The 18990-nt window shown below is 37.9% G+C and overlaps 2 protein-coding genes across 3 annotated transcripts in view; one reads left to right on the forward strand and one right to left on the reverse strand.

Annotated features, from left to right (window-relative positions):
* The window catches only part of RALGPS1 (Ral GEF with PH domain and SH3 binding motif 1), a 76975-nt gene that overhangs the window by 19775 nt on the left and 38210 nt on the right, over positions 1 to 18990 (forward strand). The window lies entirely within an intron of this gene.
* Positions 321 to 17098, reverse strand: ANGPTL2 (angiopoietin like 2). Its single transcript, XM_005146262.4, has 5 exons — positions 16693 to 17098; positions 7381 to 8235; positions 2518 to 2711; positions 2007 to 2277; positions 321 to 1916 (listed from the first exon to the last, which is right to left on the reverse strand). Exons 2-5 carry the CDS (start codon positions 8186 to 8188, stop codon positions 1717 to 1719), a joined length of 1473 nt encoding a protein of 490 aa, XP_005146319.1. The 5' UTR covers positions 8189 to 8235; positions 16693 to 17098; the 3' UTR covers positions 321 to 1716.

Genomic DNA, 18990 nt, shown 5'->3' on the forward strand with positions numbered 1-18990 from the left:
TTCTTACCTGAAACTTGTTTCCCAGAGTCCAGTAGATAAACCAGTGACAGATAAAGCTTCAATACTGTTTGAAAATTCAGTGTTTTCATATGACCTACAAAATGTTCTTCCTCTTTGCTATCTGTGGAAATTTAGTATTTTTCTCAGCTGAAAAATGCTTTGGTTTTGATGTTGCCATATTTGCACGGTTCTTACATGATAACAGTAGTTGCATATAAAAGTTGAAACAACTGATATGAGCTGTGAGGCAGAATGGTGTGTTAATTAAGTAATGATCTGTTCTTTTCCTATGAATAATTGAACTAAATCAGGATGAAATCTAAACATGTCAAAATAGCATTTGTTGCTTTATTTAAAGGATTACAGTATTACAGGGGTCATATATTAAAAACCCTACTTTCAGTTATATACAACACATGCTACATCACACATCAGTTTAATGTACATCATACTGTTGGAAAGAAGTGGTGAGGTAATAAGGGGAAAAAGTGTGCAAGTACATGCACACGAATGCACAGTATCTGACAGGCTTACTGGAAAATACATTGAACTTGCAAGGGCTTTTGCTCTCCCTCTCATATGCAGTCTTTAACTTCTGGTTTTTGTAGTAGTGTGTTACAGCAATCTGCTCTAAAAACCTACCTCAGAACAGTATTAGAATCATCCCTGTCTGTATTTCATAGTTGTGACTGACCACTACATAGATGAGTAAATCTCTAATAATTTGACAGTAATATAATTGTGAAATATGATAAATATAACTTCTCTTGGCTACAGGTAATTTCTTTATATAATTTTCAGCTACTGGCTAAGGATATTAAATAGCTTATATATTGGTATCCATCATTTGCCTGCAAAGTTGGATAGTCCCTTTAATTTATATCCAGCCATTTCTGATTACAGAGGCTACGCAGCAGGTAATGACTGAAGTCAGGTACAAAATCCTGTGACAGTTGTGTAGTCTAACATATTGGCTATATAGCACCCTTCTATCTGTTGTAAATCTGTATTTATTTCCGTATGCAAGTAGCAACTTCATTTTGGTAAGACATCATTAGTGTTTTTAATCTAAAATATCTGACTCAAATGTGAATTCTGATTTATAGGAGCAGATTATTAAAATGCTCAAATTGAAGGGCAAGACCGGATTTGTTACAATCTGCTCTCCAAGTCAAATTATATAGTACTAACTTTATTCATGGCAGTTAACAAAGATTAAATCAGAATAATCACACTAATTTACATATACCAGCTACACAGTTCAAAGGATATGATTTCCTGTGTCAAATGATTTCTCATAATAATAATAAAACTCTTGCTGTACAGTTCTGTATTTGAGAATATTTATACATAATATAACATACAAAAATATTTAAATGTTGTGGCAGTATTTTTACCATCCAAAATTAATTTACAGTGAATAAACACCAGATAGTTTATCTACAGTCCATCTAAACTGCCAGTTCTAAAAGGCTGAACGTAACTGTGTTTAGTACCGAGAGGTGTTCAGAATGTTACGTCATTTCAGTTCCTTTTCTTTCTTCAGCTGTTTTTTTCCTGGAGTGATTCTTGAAAATACAATATACAAACCCTCATCTCTTAGCAATAAATGTACAATATCTTACATTCCTCACTTCTGAAAAGATAATTTCAGGTAATAACATCATAGCTTTATGTGATTTTTAGAACAAGAAAGAAACCAAGAGAAGAATTATTTCAGTGGAATGTGTTAGGGTTAGGTCTTATCATCATAACAACTTTCTTTAGTGAATATGATCCCCCCCGGAATTCAGCCCAGTAAACACCATCCTGATACCGACTGCGGTAGTGTCCTCCACGGTACCAGACTCCGTTGAGATTTGAATGAGCACATGCATTGTACCACCATCCTCCCTTCTGGTAGTGAGCACAATTACCTGTAAAAGAAAGCTCCAGTTCAGTCTTGTGAGTAAATGAAAAACCTTACAGGAAAAAAAATCCCAGGGCAGTGGAAAGGGACCTCATACCTGTGTATACATCGTGATCCCGGTCCAGCGTGGTGAACTGTTTCCCATTGTGCCAAGTAAAGGAATCTCCCGCATTGCCGTTGTAGCGTCCCAATCTCAACTTGTAGTATTCACTTTCTGGCTCCAGTCTGAAGCTGGCATACTCAGCAAATACTTTTCGACCTGACCAGTCTTCCATTGTTATGAGCAGTTTGTAGTTGCCCTGATTTGTTAACCAATAAATATTTTCTAGTCCGAGCCAGTATTCTCCATCTATATTACCAAATCCTTGCTGTAAAGAAGCAGGAGAAGCATGTTAATAATATGCATCTGGTTTAACGGTAAATCTGAGTGTATTCTTAAGTAGAAAACCACAGTAACTTATTTTATAGAGACTTCCTCTTCTGGAAAGGTAAACACACAAATTCCTTTTCAAGTAAGCTGTTGGCCAGACTGTCAAATCCTTCTTTAAATTAACTTTACCAACATTTTTTAGAGGGTAGAAAATATTGAACTGCTCACTTGTCCTAACCTTGTATGTCTCCCAGTTCCTGAAAAAGTTGACAGACCCATCCAGCCGTCTCTGAATGACTGTCCAGCCGCCAGGGTCATGCCGTTGATCACACCAGACCTGCATAAGCTGGTTTGTGTTTTCTGGTTTTACAAGATAGATGGAGCTTGTATCGTGGCCATCTTCTAATGCTTGTAGACAGTCTCTCCAGGGCCCTGTGTCAAAACAGAAGGACTCTGCATCAAAATGCTGTTGAGCATGTTTTTAATCCAGGGCGGTGTTTGAATTGGGAGGTTTCTACAGTACATTTTCTTCTTCTGAATAGTGCATTTGCTTTTCCTCTTATTGAAGGTACAGTGTCCACTAAATGTTTTCAAATAGGTTGATTTGTTGTAACTTTATTTCTAAAGCCTTTCACAATGAATTACTGATATAGATGTTGGTTTTTGTTTTTTTTTAAAGCAGCTGCACTTACAATGTTTGATTATATCTTCGAAGAAACTCAATGTGAAGGACCCCATATATAAGTATTAGTAATTTTATTTAGAAAACAAAATAGCAAGTTTGACTTCCTTCTAGTTCTGGAGAAATTTAGCTTTTGGATCCCCCAAACTGTCATTGACACAGACATTAACAATGGAACTGGCAACATTGAGAATGTAAGGTTGCTGTTATCATCTTAATAAATGATGAAAACAAATAAAAGAGCATGTCAGTTCAAAGTCATTGTTAAAGGAGCTCCTAAAATAGTCAACCACAGATCTTTTGATCATGTTCATTAAAATAAATATATAGCAGTGTACGATGTGGCATTTACAGCTTTCTAATCTTGCAGTTTCTTTCTAGGCCACATGGCAACAGTGCTTTACTGCATATGAATCTTTTCTCTGAACATGCTTTAAGGTTAAGATAAACTATTATAAATACTTCAAAGCAGAGTTTGCTGCTACTTTTCCATGACAGGTGTGTTCTTGTCAGATACTGACTTTCCATAACTTTGACTGAGGTGTGTAGTCTGATATTTATCATCTGAAATCGGAAGTGAGAGGAGAACTCACTGATGACAGTGGGCCCCAGCACAGGTCTTTGTCAGACACCACAATTAACTCTGCCTCATGGAATTAAAATAAAACCAAAACTTAAGGGATTTTTATCGTTTATGTGAAGTTCTTTCTTTGTACTTTGTAGCAGTTTAATTTAAACACATTGAGTAGGAAACCTGTTCAGTGCTGCCTGGAAATTCATATAAAATGTATGCCAGCCAGGACTCCATCAGCATAGGCACTGAGTTAATTGTTTGGTATTCAGTTTCCTTTAGAACTCTTGTGGATGTGCTTTACTTCTTGCAGTTTGTTGGTATTCCTTTCTTTCATTGGTTCTATAACTTGTCCTATCAACATTTCAGTTTTGAGGTAAATCCTACAGAATATCCTCCTTGCCACTAGCTTAGCACAGGAACACAAACATGTCCCCTCAGTGAATACTCAAATCAGTTTAGGTTTTCTGCTCTTGCCTTAATTTCTCTGAGTGTATCTTTTTATCCGGAAGGATATATCTGTTTAAAACATCTGCTTCATTAAGCCATAATTATCAGTATGAATTTATAATGAATCTCTAATTACGTATGTTTATTTTTGTATGCTAATGCCTCTTTTGAAATAGTGTGCGACCCTATAACATTAACATAAACCATATGTTAATACTGCATTAACCTGAGTGTTACATTTGCTGTTTGTTATTTAACTATTTAACTTTATTATTTTATAATGCATCATGGGCTTAAAATGTTTACCTGCCAATTTTATCTGGCAGAGTATAATCAACTGATTCGTGTGCATGTTCTTCTAGGAATAATGTCTGGTGTAGCAATTGCACAAGGGAACATGCATTTCGTGATACAACTAATGACTAAATGTTTTGTTCCCAGAAAAAGGTTTGTTGATTTGTTGGGTGAGGATGATGAATCAAATTAATATAGTTTTCCAATTCAGCTTTCATTTCTTTTGCATCTCGTCATCTTCCGAGGTTGCACTGGCAAATTTATACAAAGCAGTATTTTGGTAAGCTATTCATGTAAGTCTATTTTATACAGAAAATATAGCAGTGCTTAACATAATAGTATTTGTCCTATTGTGTGTAGAATTCTACACTCTGGTAAATTGCTGTTTCACATTTACCTGAATTATTGACTCTGGGGGCCTTTGTGATGTTATAAACTAAAACCCACTGTAGATAAACCACGTCTGCTATTTGCATTGGCATAATAAAACTTGTAATGGTTGGGCATTAACATATGCAGAGTTGTTGGGGTTTGGTATGTCATACCACCCCAAACCCCTGAGTAGTAACTCCCAGAAAGGAGGAGTAGTTTAGCATCTAAACCATTTCATCCTGAAGTCTTTTATTAGGTTTTTAGTTCTTTCAAGCAAGTCTAAGGGGCGGCGTTCCTGAAAAGAACTACAGAAATTTCACTTGGAATTCATATTTTGCTTAGCAGAAGAGAATGAAATACAACTGTAGTTATTTTGGAGAATCTCTGGTGTTGGCATTAGGTAACTTACTGGCTATTGATGGTTTATTTTTCTGTAGTGTTTCAGTGTTGCGTACGTGTTCAGTATTTTGCAGACAGAATTAAACTTACGTAACTTGTTCTTTCAGGCATGAGTGGGAAACAAGAATTCGCAAATAAGAACTTGAAATACATGATTTATGGATAAAATTGCAGATTCTTCTACACAGAATAAAAAAAAACGAGTGTTTTTTTGTTTTTTTTTTTACTGTTTCCTTTATTTTTTTGCAAAGAACCAGCAATAGGAACACTGGGGTGGTTTTATGCCTCATAAAATGAGACTTTGAGAAATGTGTGGCTGAAAGTATGACACCAGTCCTTGCAGGGAAATTAATTTTACTACTCTAAAGTATGTATCTCTAAAATTACTTCATATCCAATGATGATGCCCACATTTTATAGTGCATTCTTTCAGTTTCATTTCTTTAGAGCATTTTGCTATGAGACTGGGGTTCTTTAATTATTTTACATCATGCTTTTATGATTTACTGCCAATATGTTATTGTGCAGTCATCTTAGTCTATAATGCCCCTGAAATATGCAGCTCTTCAGACGTTTCTAATGCATTTTTACCAAGACACTGTTCTAAACCTTGCCTCTTAAATCAGGCACATTATTTTGGGTTACTTGGCTAGTTATTCTGGCTTACTTTTGTGAATATGGAGAAAATATTAAGTAAATATACATTTAAATCACACTACACAGTAAACTGTAATAGCAGATAGGGAAAGACGTTTCAAATGTGACAGAGAAATGCTTTAAATAACTGTCTTGTTTTATTAAGATCATAGTCATAATAATGATTTGCTCTGAAGTAGGAGATGTCAAATCTTATCTTAGTATCATGGGCTTTGGAAGGGACCTCTGGAGATGGACATGAAAAATAGCTGGATAAACAGCACTTCCTCAGGTGAGAACCTAGGGATTCTACAGGGTTGCAAGTTAGTCAGGAATCAAAGTTTTACTTTGCAAGAAAGGAAAATGCTGTATAAGGACAGATCAACAAAACTACTATGCATGTGAAGTAACTTTTCTATTCTGCTGTGTGATGGTGCAGCCTAGGCTCCAATTTGGGTACTTTAAAAGCATAAGGAGGATGTGCGCTGATTAATAAGCTTTCAAAAGAGTGTAACAGGAAACAAAAAGGTCTTAAAGGAATGCTTGAAAGATACTTTACTTACAGAAAGGTAGGAAAACACTGTACTAAGCCTGAACCTAGCTTGAGATAAGAGTCACAGTGTAATTGTTTAAGAGGCAGTCCTGTAGGCTTTAGACTGAAATGCCTTGCTCAAGGTTCTCTCATTGTGGATATTTCCCTGAAGAAGTTGTTTGGGGTTTTTTTGGTTGGTCATTCTGTTTCGATTTAATGTGGCAGTTGCATTGTTTGATAATTCTAATGAGTTTGCTGATGTCATTTGGAATATGTTGCAAATTGCCTTGAAATATATTGAGTGCAGTTCATGTACATTACTGTGTTTCAAGGCTTTCAGTTGGCTATGGGTTCTCTTTTCTGAAGCAAGTACAGTCACTGCCACACTGCAGAATGGAATTCTCTTGTGTGCGACACTCAATACTTGATCTGTTTTTTTTAAATATGTGGAACCATAGGTGAAACTGGATTCTTTACCTGTTACTACTTTATCATGTAGATCAACTCATCTCTAATGTGATTTCAGAGGCCTCTAATCTTGCTTATGGCAGAACTTAATGACTTAAGACTCTTAATGAGGGCTGTATAATATCTCTTAGTATTCTACCACTTGCTTCCCTTTGCTCCTGCCTTAGAGCGCAAGTGCCCTGTGTGAGGTGTGGAACAGTTAAAGTATTACTTCTTGAGTTACATAAGCACAAAATTTACCACATGCTACATCAGCAGGCTTGTAATAACTAACTTCATAAATGTTTACACCGAAATTGTCAAGCCCCTTCAGATGTCATGAATTATAGGCACAGGTAAAGAAAATTTAGATGATTGACTGTTGGTGACTGAGATTTTTCTGCAGCTCTTTTTTGTCTCATACATGCAGTATAGAGGGTGGGATTTGTCCTGGCAAATTAACAAGAGAAAGATCTGTGTCTGTATCTGTTAGTCAGATTTCTTTTCTGCTTTCTTTCTGTGCTTCTACAACATGTATGTTAAAAATACACAAGGTAGATACTCAGACAAGATTAGATCTAAGAAATTAGTTCAGTTCAAAATAATTCTTTTGCATTTATTTTGCTAAAGAAATTGCCTGCATCTTTGATATTACAATTAAAATGTTACTCACTGCATATTAGCATAAACTAATGTAGACATTGATAGTGTTACTTACCAGATGGTTTATCAGTTGAAGTTGGAATACTAGTAACTGCAGGCATGGTTGGTAAGGTAGGTGGCAGGACCTTTAAGTTCTGATCACTCTGAATCTCATTAGTAGATATCTGGTTGATAATGCGATTGTAAGTAGGAGGCTGGTACACTTTATTTGGTGGCTGCGGAGTTTGTGGCAGTGGCTTTACGGATGGCATTTTCTGACAGTGTTCTTCCAGTTGAGCAATTATTACTGACTGATTGTTGGCAATCGACATCAAATGTTGGTACTTGTGCTCTAAGTCTTTGTATTTGTTTGCAAGTTGTAGCATATCTGCAGTTTGGTTCAAAATCTTATTCTCAAGTTGAGAAAGTTCTAAGGCATTGTCGCGTTTTCGTATAATTTCATGTAGTAACTGCATGTAGAGCTGTGTGACACGAGAATTCATGTTTCTGCTCTCTTTTCTTAAGAGTTTGACCTCATTAACAATCCCACCATCCACCTCCACCAGTTGCTGGAGAGTTTCTATTTGTCTCTTTTGTTTAATAAGTTCATTGTTAAGTAACTGTAATTCTTGTTTATTTACCCTGTTTTCAAGTAGAACTTCAGGCTCCTTAGAGTTGACACAAATAGCACCCGTCACTCTCTGCTGAGGTACAATAAAGGTGTAAGTGCATTTGTCCTGTGTGTCGCTGGAACGTTTATATCTGTTCATATAAATGAATTCCTGTTCTGTTTCCTCATCATTGCCTTCCAGTTCCTGTGTCTCACTTGCAGAAGCTCCCACAACAGCTATTAGCATTAAGCAGGTGAATCTTGTTGTCATCATGATCCTCTTGTTCTGGTCAAATATTCTTCTGCAATGAACTTCTTAATCTGTTTTAAAATAGATTTAGCAGTAAGTAACAAAAAGGAAATAGGTACAGATTTACAAAACAAGTGATAATCTGTGCTAAAACTTGCAAAATATTACATAGTAACTAGTATGGCTGCGTACAAATGAAAGGCTTTCCTTGTCCAGCATAAACTTACGTTGGCCAAGGAGGACATCGTGGGAAATGGGTTGTATCATTCTGTGGCCGGAACTGTAGTTACTAGTTATAAGCTCATCTAAAGCCTGCCACCAACCACAAGAAACTAAGTAATAAATACCAGGATTTGAAGAGTCCTTTTCCCAGGCAAGTACCACAGAAGTTTCCAAGATTGGTGTTTTCATTTAAATACAAATTACGTTTTCATTTCTTAGTTAAAAATACAAATGATAAAGGTATGCACAACTTAATACCTGTTGTTAAAAGTTCTCATTATAATTAAAATCTCTGCTGCACAAAAATTACAGGCAGTAAAATCTGTCTGGTAGAATTTGCAACTAAAATATTTATTGTTACAGAGACATCTCTACACTCAGCCTGCTCATTTCACTTCATAGTCCTTTCTTGGAAGGGAGAGCCACATGCATATGTGTGTGGTGGACAAAGATGACCCCCCAGCAGTTAAAATTAGCTAGTAGTGTTTACTGACATATGCAACAGAAAAACATATGGAACAAAAAATGTGAAATTTTGGTGATATTATACTTAGTTCTTGGCGCAGATTCATATTCAAGATGGAAATTTGAGGCCATTGCTTTTTCTTTAAAAATAAGTCAATACCAGCACTTTGCAGGCAGCAGTCTTGAAAACACGAGCTTGGCACTGTCACTGTTGCCAGGAATGCCTTGTAACAGATCATTCTTTTATCAGCTGCTTCAACAGCACTTTGGTATGTATTTCTAGCAGCTTTAATAGATATATATATAGATATATATATATATATATATATAACCTAGTTTTCTTAAAATAAACAAATGGGGCAGAAATGTTTTATGGAGCTTTTTCAGCCTGCTTGATAGTTTTTAAAAGCAGGGTGGTGTTTCCCATCACATTTCTCTTTGCTTGTAAAACATTTCACATGGAATAACCATTCAGTGTTTAAATAACTGTCACCTTATTGCTTCGTCATCTTTAGTAGAGCAATCTTTTTTAAATTACATGAAATGATGATAGTAGCAGCTGTGAGAAAGTGGAATGAATCCAGCTAAGTGCGACCAACGTGGATAGCTAGAGGCTGGCAGACATTATGTATGAGGAGCAGCAGAAAGAGCTGGGCTTGTTTAGCCTCCAGAAGAGAAGGTGAAGGAGACATCTTACTGCTGTTTTCAACTTCTTAAGGGGTGTTTGTAGAGAAGATGGATTTTTTTGGAAGTGCACAGTGAAAGTATAATGGTTAATGCATACGAATTGTCCCAGGAAAAATTCATTTTGGGTAAAAGAATTTCCCAGTGAGTCTGTCCAAGGACAGCCCTGAAAGAGGTGGTGGAAACCCTATTCCTGGAAATAGGTAATGTCCTGATTCAGGCAAGGCTTTGAGCAACGTGAGCTAGTATTGAAATTAGCCTTGTTTTGTAAGATGAAGGCGAGATCCCATCTGATATAAATTGTTCTCGGATTGAATCTGGGAAACTAGGCAGCTGCTCACTTAAGAGATTTTTTTATTAGGGTTTCAATATAATGATGGACATGCATGCTTAAATAATTACACGGAGAAGAGAGTTGCTGTCAGTCATTCATTTTTCTGTTGTTTTGAAATAAACCATAAATGTTTCTGTAAATGATTCAGAAAAAATGACCAGGATTTGATCTTTCTTAAAGGTTCTGGATATACATTTTTGCCTGTTTTTTATTTGAAATAAAATAATTTTGCAAGTGGAAAGGGATTGTGCTTTACAGCACCTGCCAAGAATCTTCAAAACTTGTCAGATAAAAGTTTGGAGTTTGACATGGATTCTCTAAGTAGTGGAATGTTATTTGGAGCCGTGGAAAACAGGGAACATAAATTTACCCCAGACAGCTTTAACTTACATAATCAGCATTTGCACAGCAGGTCACACTTGGAAACCCTGGCAGTTTTCCAGGCCTCATATTTCTGCACAGATGGAGTGTTTTGCAATGTGTCTCATGTATAGGTATAAAATGGATTTTATTTCACAGTTTGAGTTGAAGTATCTTTCTCTGCCCACTCAAAACCTGTAATTATTGTAACCACTGAAAAGAAACTGAGATTTTCTCAGACTTCACTTGTGTCTTTGTTACAGCAACTCATGTCTTGAATTGAGGACAGAATTTAGGGCACACATGCTTTTCCAGGCTGAAGAAAGAGCAACATAAAAATTTGATTTTTATTCTTCAGGATTTTTTATGAATTCTTTAAGAAAAACACTGAACAGAGGTTGTCAGCTTCATCTTCACATCAGTTCAAACATCTTTCAAACTAGAATAGACTGTTTCAGTTAGAAGGACCTACAATGATCATCTAGTCCACGTGCCTGACCAGTTCAGAGCTGACCAAGTTAAAGCATGTTATTTATTAAGGGCATTGTCCAAATGCCTCTTAAACAGTGACAGGCTTGGGTCATTGACCACCTCTCAAGGAAGCATGTTCAGCATTAGACCACTGTTTGCCATCAGTGAATAACATCAGCATAATTAAATGATGCTGAAATACTTAATTCTCATGATCTTGCCTGTATGTCACTTTATCTAAGGTATCCTTCCTACAAGAAAAAAACACTGGAAGGAAAAGTACATTGGTAAGAGAATGCTCCTGTACAAATAGCAACAAGAGCCATATTATCTTCAGATGTTTGTCTTCCTGTTTATGAAGTGATCTCTTCAGTCTTTTATTATCTACTTGTTCAGTTAAAAAAAACATTCAGCATGAGGCCTATTTGTTGCATATTGTGGGGAACTACATAACATAAATGGTATTTCTTCCTTTCTGCAGTTGGATTCCAATGAACTTCACAAGCAACATGCTTGTTCAAACAACTCTCAGTGATTAATCTTTCACAGAGGAAAAAGCTTCCAGAGGAAGTGGGGAGGGAAGCCGGGGAATCAATTTTAAAGTATTCAGTGCTTTTTAATATCTTCCTCTTCTTTTTGAGTAGGAGAACATCAGATTTTAGGACATCAGAATTCCTTCCCATGGGAGAGGAAGATGTAATTTACTTGATATCCAGCACACTAGCTTTCAGTTTTCTTCTGTTGCACTTATGCCAAGTAATTGCTCATACTCTGTACTTCTCTAGTGCTGTTGCTTGTTGATCACTTGGTTTTTACTGTTTCTCTGACTCAGCCCTGCTCTTCTTCTCTCCCAGTAGCTCTTCTGCAGTCAACTAGGAGGGAACTGTATTACTAGGACCGCATTTGTCCCCAGTGCAGAATTCCACTCAGGTAGCTGTAGACTTTTCAACCTTGCCATTGCACAACACTGCATTCCTTAACAGCATGTTTGGTGCAGTTTTTCTTAATTACTGAAAATACATCAGGTCTGTCATCTGTCCTCATGCACACTGACAAAACTCCAAGCAAACATACAAACAAAAGAGAGGTGAAAGAAGCACACTTAAAAGGAAAAATATGTATAATTTTAATAAGAAAAATAGAACTTCTAACTAGAAACAATATAGAAGTTTGAAGCAATTTCATTTCTAGATTCTGCTGTTCAAGACTTGTGTGCTTGTAAAAGCACTTTTCATAGGAGTTAAGCTGGGAACTTGCCCTAGTACAGATGCACCTAAACCCAGTTTTGTGTGTGTTTACTCTCTACTCGGCAGTATTTAGTGCTTTATTCAGGCAGAATATTGTCTTTTGCCAGTGTAAGTGCATCTGTAGGAGAGCTTCTGGCAGTATTGTTGCGTGGGTTAGAATCATAATATTTTTGATGTTCCTAACCAGCTTAAGTATTTTGGTTAACATTTCGCTCTGTAGAACAAATGTTGGCCTATCTCTCTATATAACTGGAAGTAGGTAATTATAAGTTGGTTTGTTTGCTCCTTCATTGTTTGTCCAACTGAGGATGTTCCCATGATCTGGTGAAAAAAGAGGAAATAAACTTTCTGAAAGGGCTATCAGATGTTTCAGCATTTAGTTGTTTTTTCCTGTCGCTTAAAAGGAAAAAGTAAATACAGTCTTTCTCTGTCTTGCTTTGAAACATTTGTGTGTCCTGTGCTGTCATGCTTATATGGGACTTACAGTTCCTTAAAATATATTACCTTTTGATTGTTACCAATATCTTATATGTGATATTTCAACAAGATTATTTAACCATATCAAATTACACAGGTGCTTCACATCCTGTAGCTTAGTCAATGTCATGATCCTGAAATAATAAAGGTAAAAATATTTTGACATGCAAAGTACTACTGTTTGGCAAGTGTTCACTTTGTTTTAACCAGCTTGCCTCAAGGAGTAGCATCAAAGGTAGCAGTGTCAGCACTGTGGCCTTTTTTCTAACCTGCTTGTAACAAAATACACATTTCATTGTGGATATTCCAACATGTGTATCTTTTTCATAATTTGTACTTTATGATGACATGTTTCAGAGGATCTAATTTTTACAAAATAGACTGAAGTATTTTATAAATCCTGAGAGTTCTCCCCTGGGATTTTTGTGCCCAGGAGAACCAAGGTATGCCTCTGACAGATAACAATATGACTTGTAATAACATAACAAAGAATCATTAAGCTTATTTGAAAATGCTGTTAGTAGCCTTTCAGTGTTATGGCTGATTTTTGCTGGATAAAATTTTGTTCATGAACTAGACATTTGCAGTACTACTCTGGAAAGAAAGGTGTTTATAAAAGCTTGGATATATATTGTCAACACAGTTGCATCTAGATCTAAAGTGGTTTGCAATGCTGAGTCTTAACCACTGAGAGATTGGTATCTTGTCTCAGGGAGTTATACTGTGTTCTTTTATGCATACACTTTTCAGTGTTCTGCAAAAAACCAAAAAGAGCTGAAACAGTAGGAAAGCCACTGGATGGTGGCTGAGCACTGAATTTTATTATGCTTTACTGTAGATTACAAGTCATTTCAAGGAAGAAATGTTTTGACATGTAAGGAAGATATCACCTGTACTACAGCAGTTTGGAGAAATGCAAAGGCAAAATAATGACTTGTGTAAATCTTGTGTGGAAAACCTTAACTAAGACATATATGGAAAATAATTGTTTGGATTTCATACCTGCATATAAATTTTGTATCTTAAATTGCATTGGTATGGGTCACTCTTACAGATACAGAATATTAAAGAGCCTGGTAGTTAAAAGCAGCAGAACTGCTTCTTGCTGCTGCTGTTGTTTTTCTATATATAGTAAACTGTTAATAAGCCAGAGGACTGTAGCTAAGAAAATGATGCACTGGGCTATATAAATGCAGCTTTTGTACAAGTGATATGTGACACTGTGTTTACCCTTGGAGACTGCCTTACAGATAAGGCAATTTTCTGTGGTAAAACTAAGATGTTACATGAGTGACAGCTTACTTCAGTAGCTAGTTGAATTGCACTAGCACTGAACTTACTGCAAAGATAATTAAGAAACCCTTTACCAATATGTTTTGAGGAGCTAATGCATCAGAATCTGGTGTGTAATGAAGACAGCAGCAATTCTCAGTTCAAAAGTTAAGAGTGGAGTTTTAGTGGGCTTGCATGTCAAGTTCAGGAACTAAGGAGACATTTTTTAGTTTATTGGGCTTCAGTTGTAATAACTATTTTAAACAAGGTGGGTTTTCTGTGGGACTTCATATGCTTAAGCAGGAGGCTCCCACAATGTTACATCCCTAATTACTTCCAGAATTTGGGGGGTATTTTTATTATTTAACTCTGTTTTCTGTATATAGTTCTATTAATGTGTCATTTTAATTTTATTGCCAATAGGTGACTTTTCTTTTCATTAAACAGTGGATAGGCTCACAGTTTGTTCCTATCCTTGTAAATTGCTCTGACTCAAGCACTTGAAGTATAGAGGGTAGACTGTTCAGAGTATGTGCAGTTCTAACATGCCAGAATTGAATGCACCATCATTAAACTGGTAATACAGAGGCTTTTAGGAATATCCGGATAGGTGGAAAGAAACCCCAAACAAACCTGCATATATAATGAAGGATGAGATACGCACTTTTGTACAACACAGACTTTTTCTGACATCTCCCTCTATGGTTGTTTTGACACAAAACAAAAAAGAAAGTGAGATTCTCCATACAGATGAATTCATTTTGCTATGCTAAATAGCTCTGTTCCAAAATTCAGTTCTTGTGTGCTGGTCATATTTAATATAACAAGGATAGCACTCATCTGAGGAGCTTTTCCTACATATCTCCCATGCTGTGGTACCTTTTGTGCTGATTCCTCGAGCATTTAGACATAAATGGAGGTATGTTCACAAAAGGAATAGTGTTAGCTGTTACAGCATTTCTTCTTGGAAAGATAAACTATTTTATTTGATTGTGAATTCACACTTTGATAATTGTTCATTCTGAAGAAGAAGCATAAACTAGCAAGAGATATTCATTGTTTCTTTAATACTGATGTCTTTGATATCAAAAGGAGTTTGTAGGTTAGTGCAGTTTTATATTTTAATTGATAAAAGCAAATGGATCAAGGGTGTTGAAAATGTAAAATCCTACTATAAAAAGATCAGAGGGTTTGGGTTTTGTTAACAAACATTAGTTTTTGCTTCTGCAGAGCCCTTTGATAGTCAGTGTTTGTGGACTTACAGTTAGCTGGCATGTTCCAGGCACCAGGCCAGTAATATGATCTGGATTTCACAACACCATTGTGATAAGATAGATAAGCATGGATTTTCTGAAGCTGCTTTCTTTCTTACTCCCTAGCCCTTTTCTCAGAGCTCATGCTCTGTTCCTTCTTCTCCCAAACATCCTCTTGCAAGGAATGATGTTAATCCATCCTGTCAATCTTCCAGGTAGCCTTAATTTTTAATGTGATTTATTAATTTTTGCTCTTATATAAGGAGAGTGACTTCCATTGGTACAGTTTGGGTCTTTATAGAATTAACATCATGTAGTTTTGTAAAATGAAACAGCAATTCACAGTGGAAACACAGCACAGTAGTGTGTGTGCCACATGTATTAGGAAAAGCTTTAAAGTTTTGCTTGAAGTTTTAAAGTAAATAGGGGAAAGGGAAGAGCTGACACATAAGAGCATACAGTTTGAGTTATACAAGTATGATGTAAAACCAAGTTGAAAAAAAATAACTCCAAACTTACAGGGGGAATGATTTTGGGGTTTGGGAGTTTTCTTTGCCACTAGGTGCTGGATTCCACTGTAAAGCAGTGCCACACAGAAACCAATTCATTGCTTTTATTGTAATGCATTCGATGCTGAGCTTTTATGTCCACTTAAAATTGGGGTGAAATTTTGGTCCAAGCACTAGTTCTTAAAAGGAAATACTTTTTTCACTGAGCAGCATGGATGACTAAAGCAACACTGCAGAATGAGTGTGTCTTAATTGGCTCCTGGAGAACTTTTGTTTTGAAATACTATCAAGTGCTGCGAGGAACTTCAAAAGCTGATGTATCTTTTGCTGCTGTGTGGAATTTTTCCTAGTTTTGGAGAAAAATGAGCTGCTTTTGAGTTACACCAAGTACAAGTTTTCTTTCTGGATTACCAGGAATTTTAGTCATGTTGATTGTGGATTGTTCTTTGTGCTTTAGTGAAGTTCTGTCATAGATGTGGAATGTAATTATTGAAAGAGCACTGCTTTTGTTGTTGCTTCCCTTAACAGCGGCCTCACCTTATTTTCACTTAATCCAATCACTACCAAAAAGTGCTCATACTGTGTGTGCTCCTGTGTGTGTGCACACACAATGTCTGTAGTAGCCCTTAAATACATTCACAATTTACTAAATGTGACTCCTTTTGCCCATGAAAATAGTATTTAGATCATACAGTAAATATTTAATACTTACACAAAGGTATTCATAAATGTTAGGTTCTTTTTATTTTAATTGGAACTTCTGCAAAATCTCACGTACTTTGTATAGACTCTATTACAGGAACTTCTGTATCTCTTTTATCAGACAGGAGTGTACAATTGAATGGAGATTTCAGTTTTTCATCCAGGTAATCCTTTAGAAAAGTTATCATAGGAATTAGTATATCCTGGAAGGTTTGAAAGGTGCATCCATTTAGAGCAAGTCTGAGAAAGCTCAAAGTTACATGCAGCATTAAGTAAGGTTATTAAAAGATTCTGTAGTGTTAAGAGTGGCAAGAAGGCTTTTCCCTGCTTGGCATCATAAAATGTCTTAGCTATCATTTAGGTGTGTTTGGGGGCTTCTTTTTGTTTTAAGGCAAAAAGAGGCTTGTTCTTTACCCTGCAGCAGTGCTGCCTCTGGCCAGGTAACCCTCACTGGTGCCATGCTCCCGCTGCAGCGCAGTCCCTGGGCCCCGGCCGCACACCTCGCATCCCCCCTCCTCATGCCCACGCTTACCCGTCTCCTCCGGCTGCTGTGCTCAGCCCGTGCCGTGCCTCACCCGAGGCTCTCAGCGCAGCTCGTCCGCGGGGGCTGTGACATCGCACTCGGCTGTGTCAGGGAGCTGAGGCAGCTGCAGGGCTCCGTGCGCTGCCCTGCGGTTAGACCAGGCAGCAACGGGCGGCTCTCACCATCCTTTCTTCTCTTGTTCTCCGTTTCTTTTCTCCCTGAGGGTGTTTCACTCCCTGGCAGCCCAGGCTCAGCCGCCCATCCGCGCTGCTATGGGGCACGGCCGGGCTCTGCGGTCCGCGGTCCGTGGCGTCAGGCGAGGGGCTGAGGCAGCCCGAGGTGAACTTGAGCTCCTTTGTGGCAGGATTGCGTCCGGGCCGGGAAAAAGAGGGGGAAAGGCGATCCTGCGGCGAGCCGCCCGGCTCCGGTTGGGCGCTCGTCCTCCCTCCTCCCACCAGCGCCGGGACCCACCCGCGACAGACGGCCCCGGGCCCCGCCGCAGGCATGACCTCAGCGCGGGGCGGGCGCTGGGCTGAGGGGGCTGAGGGGCCGGGCCGGGTGTGCGGCCGTGTGCTCGGCGGCCCCCGGGGCTCCAAAGCGAATGCGTCCGTCTGTCCCGGGGGTGGAACGGTCCGCAGGCCGCGGCTGAGGAAAGGGCCTTGGGGTTCTTAGCTCCAGCAAGGTGGTAGAGTGTGTGATTGCGGAGGGTTCGGCCCCAACATGTCGGGGGCAGGGAGGGCCGCGTCCTGCGCGGTCACCTCCACACGGAGTGCTCGGTGGTGTGGAGAGGTGAGGGATAGCCACAGAGGTCACTGCTCGGTTTTACTGACTGATCCTCTATGATGCTCAGAGAAGGAAGGCGAGGCAGCTTTATGCAGAGAAGTGCCAATATTCCCCATGGTTTTCCCCTTCATAGGTAGCTGTTATCAAGAAACGTCATGTTCCCAGAGATAAAGTTGTTCAAATTCAGGTAAACTCTTAACATAACCCAAAGCTTTTCCAATGCACTAGTTCTATACTGAAAAGGTTGGTTTAATTGAACCAGAAAGTGACAAACCACTAATTTTTGACAGACTTAGCAATAGGCCCATTACATTTTCTTCCAAGGGAGTGGGTTGTCATGAGTGTGGCTGGTTTTCCCAAATTCATGACTATTTCCAGACTAGGAAGACAATTCCATGCTTAGATTGTTACTTGAGTATTTAATTGGTATTGAAGAATGAACATTTTCAGGTTCCTTGCTTTCGTGGAAAAATACAGGTTTTTTAACTCTCTGTAATGCCCCAGAGCACCAAGGTTCTTGGAAATACAGGGTTTTCCAAGGATAAAGTTGGTTATTTAGGACCATATTTATAAATTGCCCATAACCACTTCTGAGCTCTTTAATACATACTTAAGCACCATTGATTCTAGAACACTTAATTAAGTGCAGTTAAATGCCTAAAATCTTCACCCATTGAAAGAGACTAAATAGAGACTTCCCTTGTGGTGAGTTTTTTAGTCTGTTCTTCTACAGATAATTGCATTATAAGTAAAAGTATTTGGAAGATCAAAAGTAGACAAACCCTATGTCTTTATTACAGTCCTCTTTTCTGAATAGGAAACAACGCATTATTACACAGATCAACCTCCTGATGAGGTGCTGAGTACCTTTCTGTCTTTTTTAAAGCTGTCTAAATGGCCTGTTCCTGGAAACTTTTACATATAGGTCATGCCAAATTGTGTATGACAAAGCTGCCTGATTTCTTCAGCCTCTTGCAGTTTTGTCTATTGGAAAAATAAAGTTGTGCCAGCTTGATAGGTGACAGGGAGCTTCAGTGGATGTGCCAGTGTTGGATATCAGAATTGTTTGGGTAACACGAGGTGTTTGCCCTTTGGAAAAGATTGAAGAGAAAAATGGAATAGGTGTTCTGGGACCAAATGGGAATGCCTTTTCCTTAGATCTGTAATGCTGTGGAGTTCATTGCTTTTGTTAAAGGCTTTAGTCTGAATTATGTGAATTTCAAAACATTTCATAGTTATTCCATTTGCTTTTCATACTGAGAATCTCAGACATCAATTTGTATTTAAATCCATGATTGGAGAATCCTGCTAATAGTAGTGTACTAATAGCCAGTTATTTCTGGCTGTGAAAGCTTGACAGTTGTCTTCACCAGAGTAATTCAGTCACCAAGGAGTGGTCCAATGTTAGACTTGGCTTTGAGAACTAGTGAAAATACTGTAAAACAGATGGTCATAGAAGTTAACTTTGAGTCAGAGATTGGAAGCTCAGGGTAAACAAAATAGATAAGAGTGTGCCAATCTTAA

The sequence above is a fragment of the Melopsittacus undulatus genome, chromosome 11 (assembly GCF_012275295.1).
Source record: "Melopsittacus undulatus isolate bMelUnd1 chromosome 11, bMelUnd1.mat.Z, whole genome shotgun sequence".
NCBI lineage: Eukaryota > Metazoa > Chordata > Aves > Psittaciformes > Psittaculidae > Melopsittacus > Melopsittacus undulatus.

What these genes read in the sequence shown, in the direction of transcription:
- ANGPTL2 (XM_005146262.4), bottom strand. Translation starts at nt 8,188, where the DNA reads ATGATGACAACAAGATTCACCTGCTTAATGCTAATAGCTGTTGTGGGA. An exon ending in TTCAACTGATAAACCATCTG is followed by an intron (nt 2,712 to 7,380) that starts GTAAGTAACACT and finishes GTTTTGACACAG; the next exon opens with GGCCCTGGAGAGACTGTCTA. An exon ending in GGAACTGGGAGACATACAAG is followed by an intron (nt 2,278 to 2,517) that starts GTTAGGACAAGT and finishes GCTTCTTTACAG; the next exon opens with CAAGGATTTGGTAATATAGA.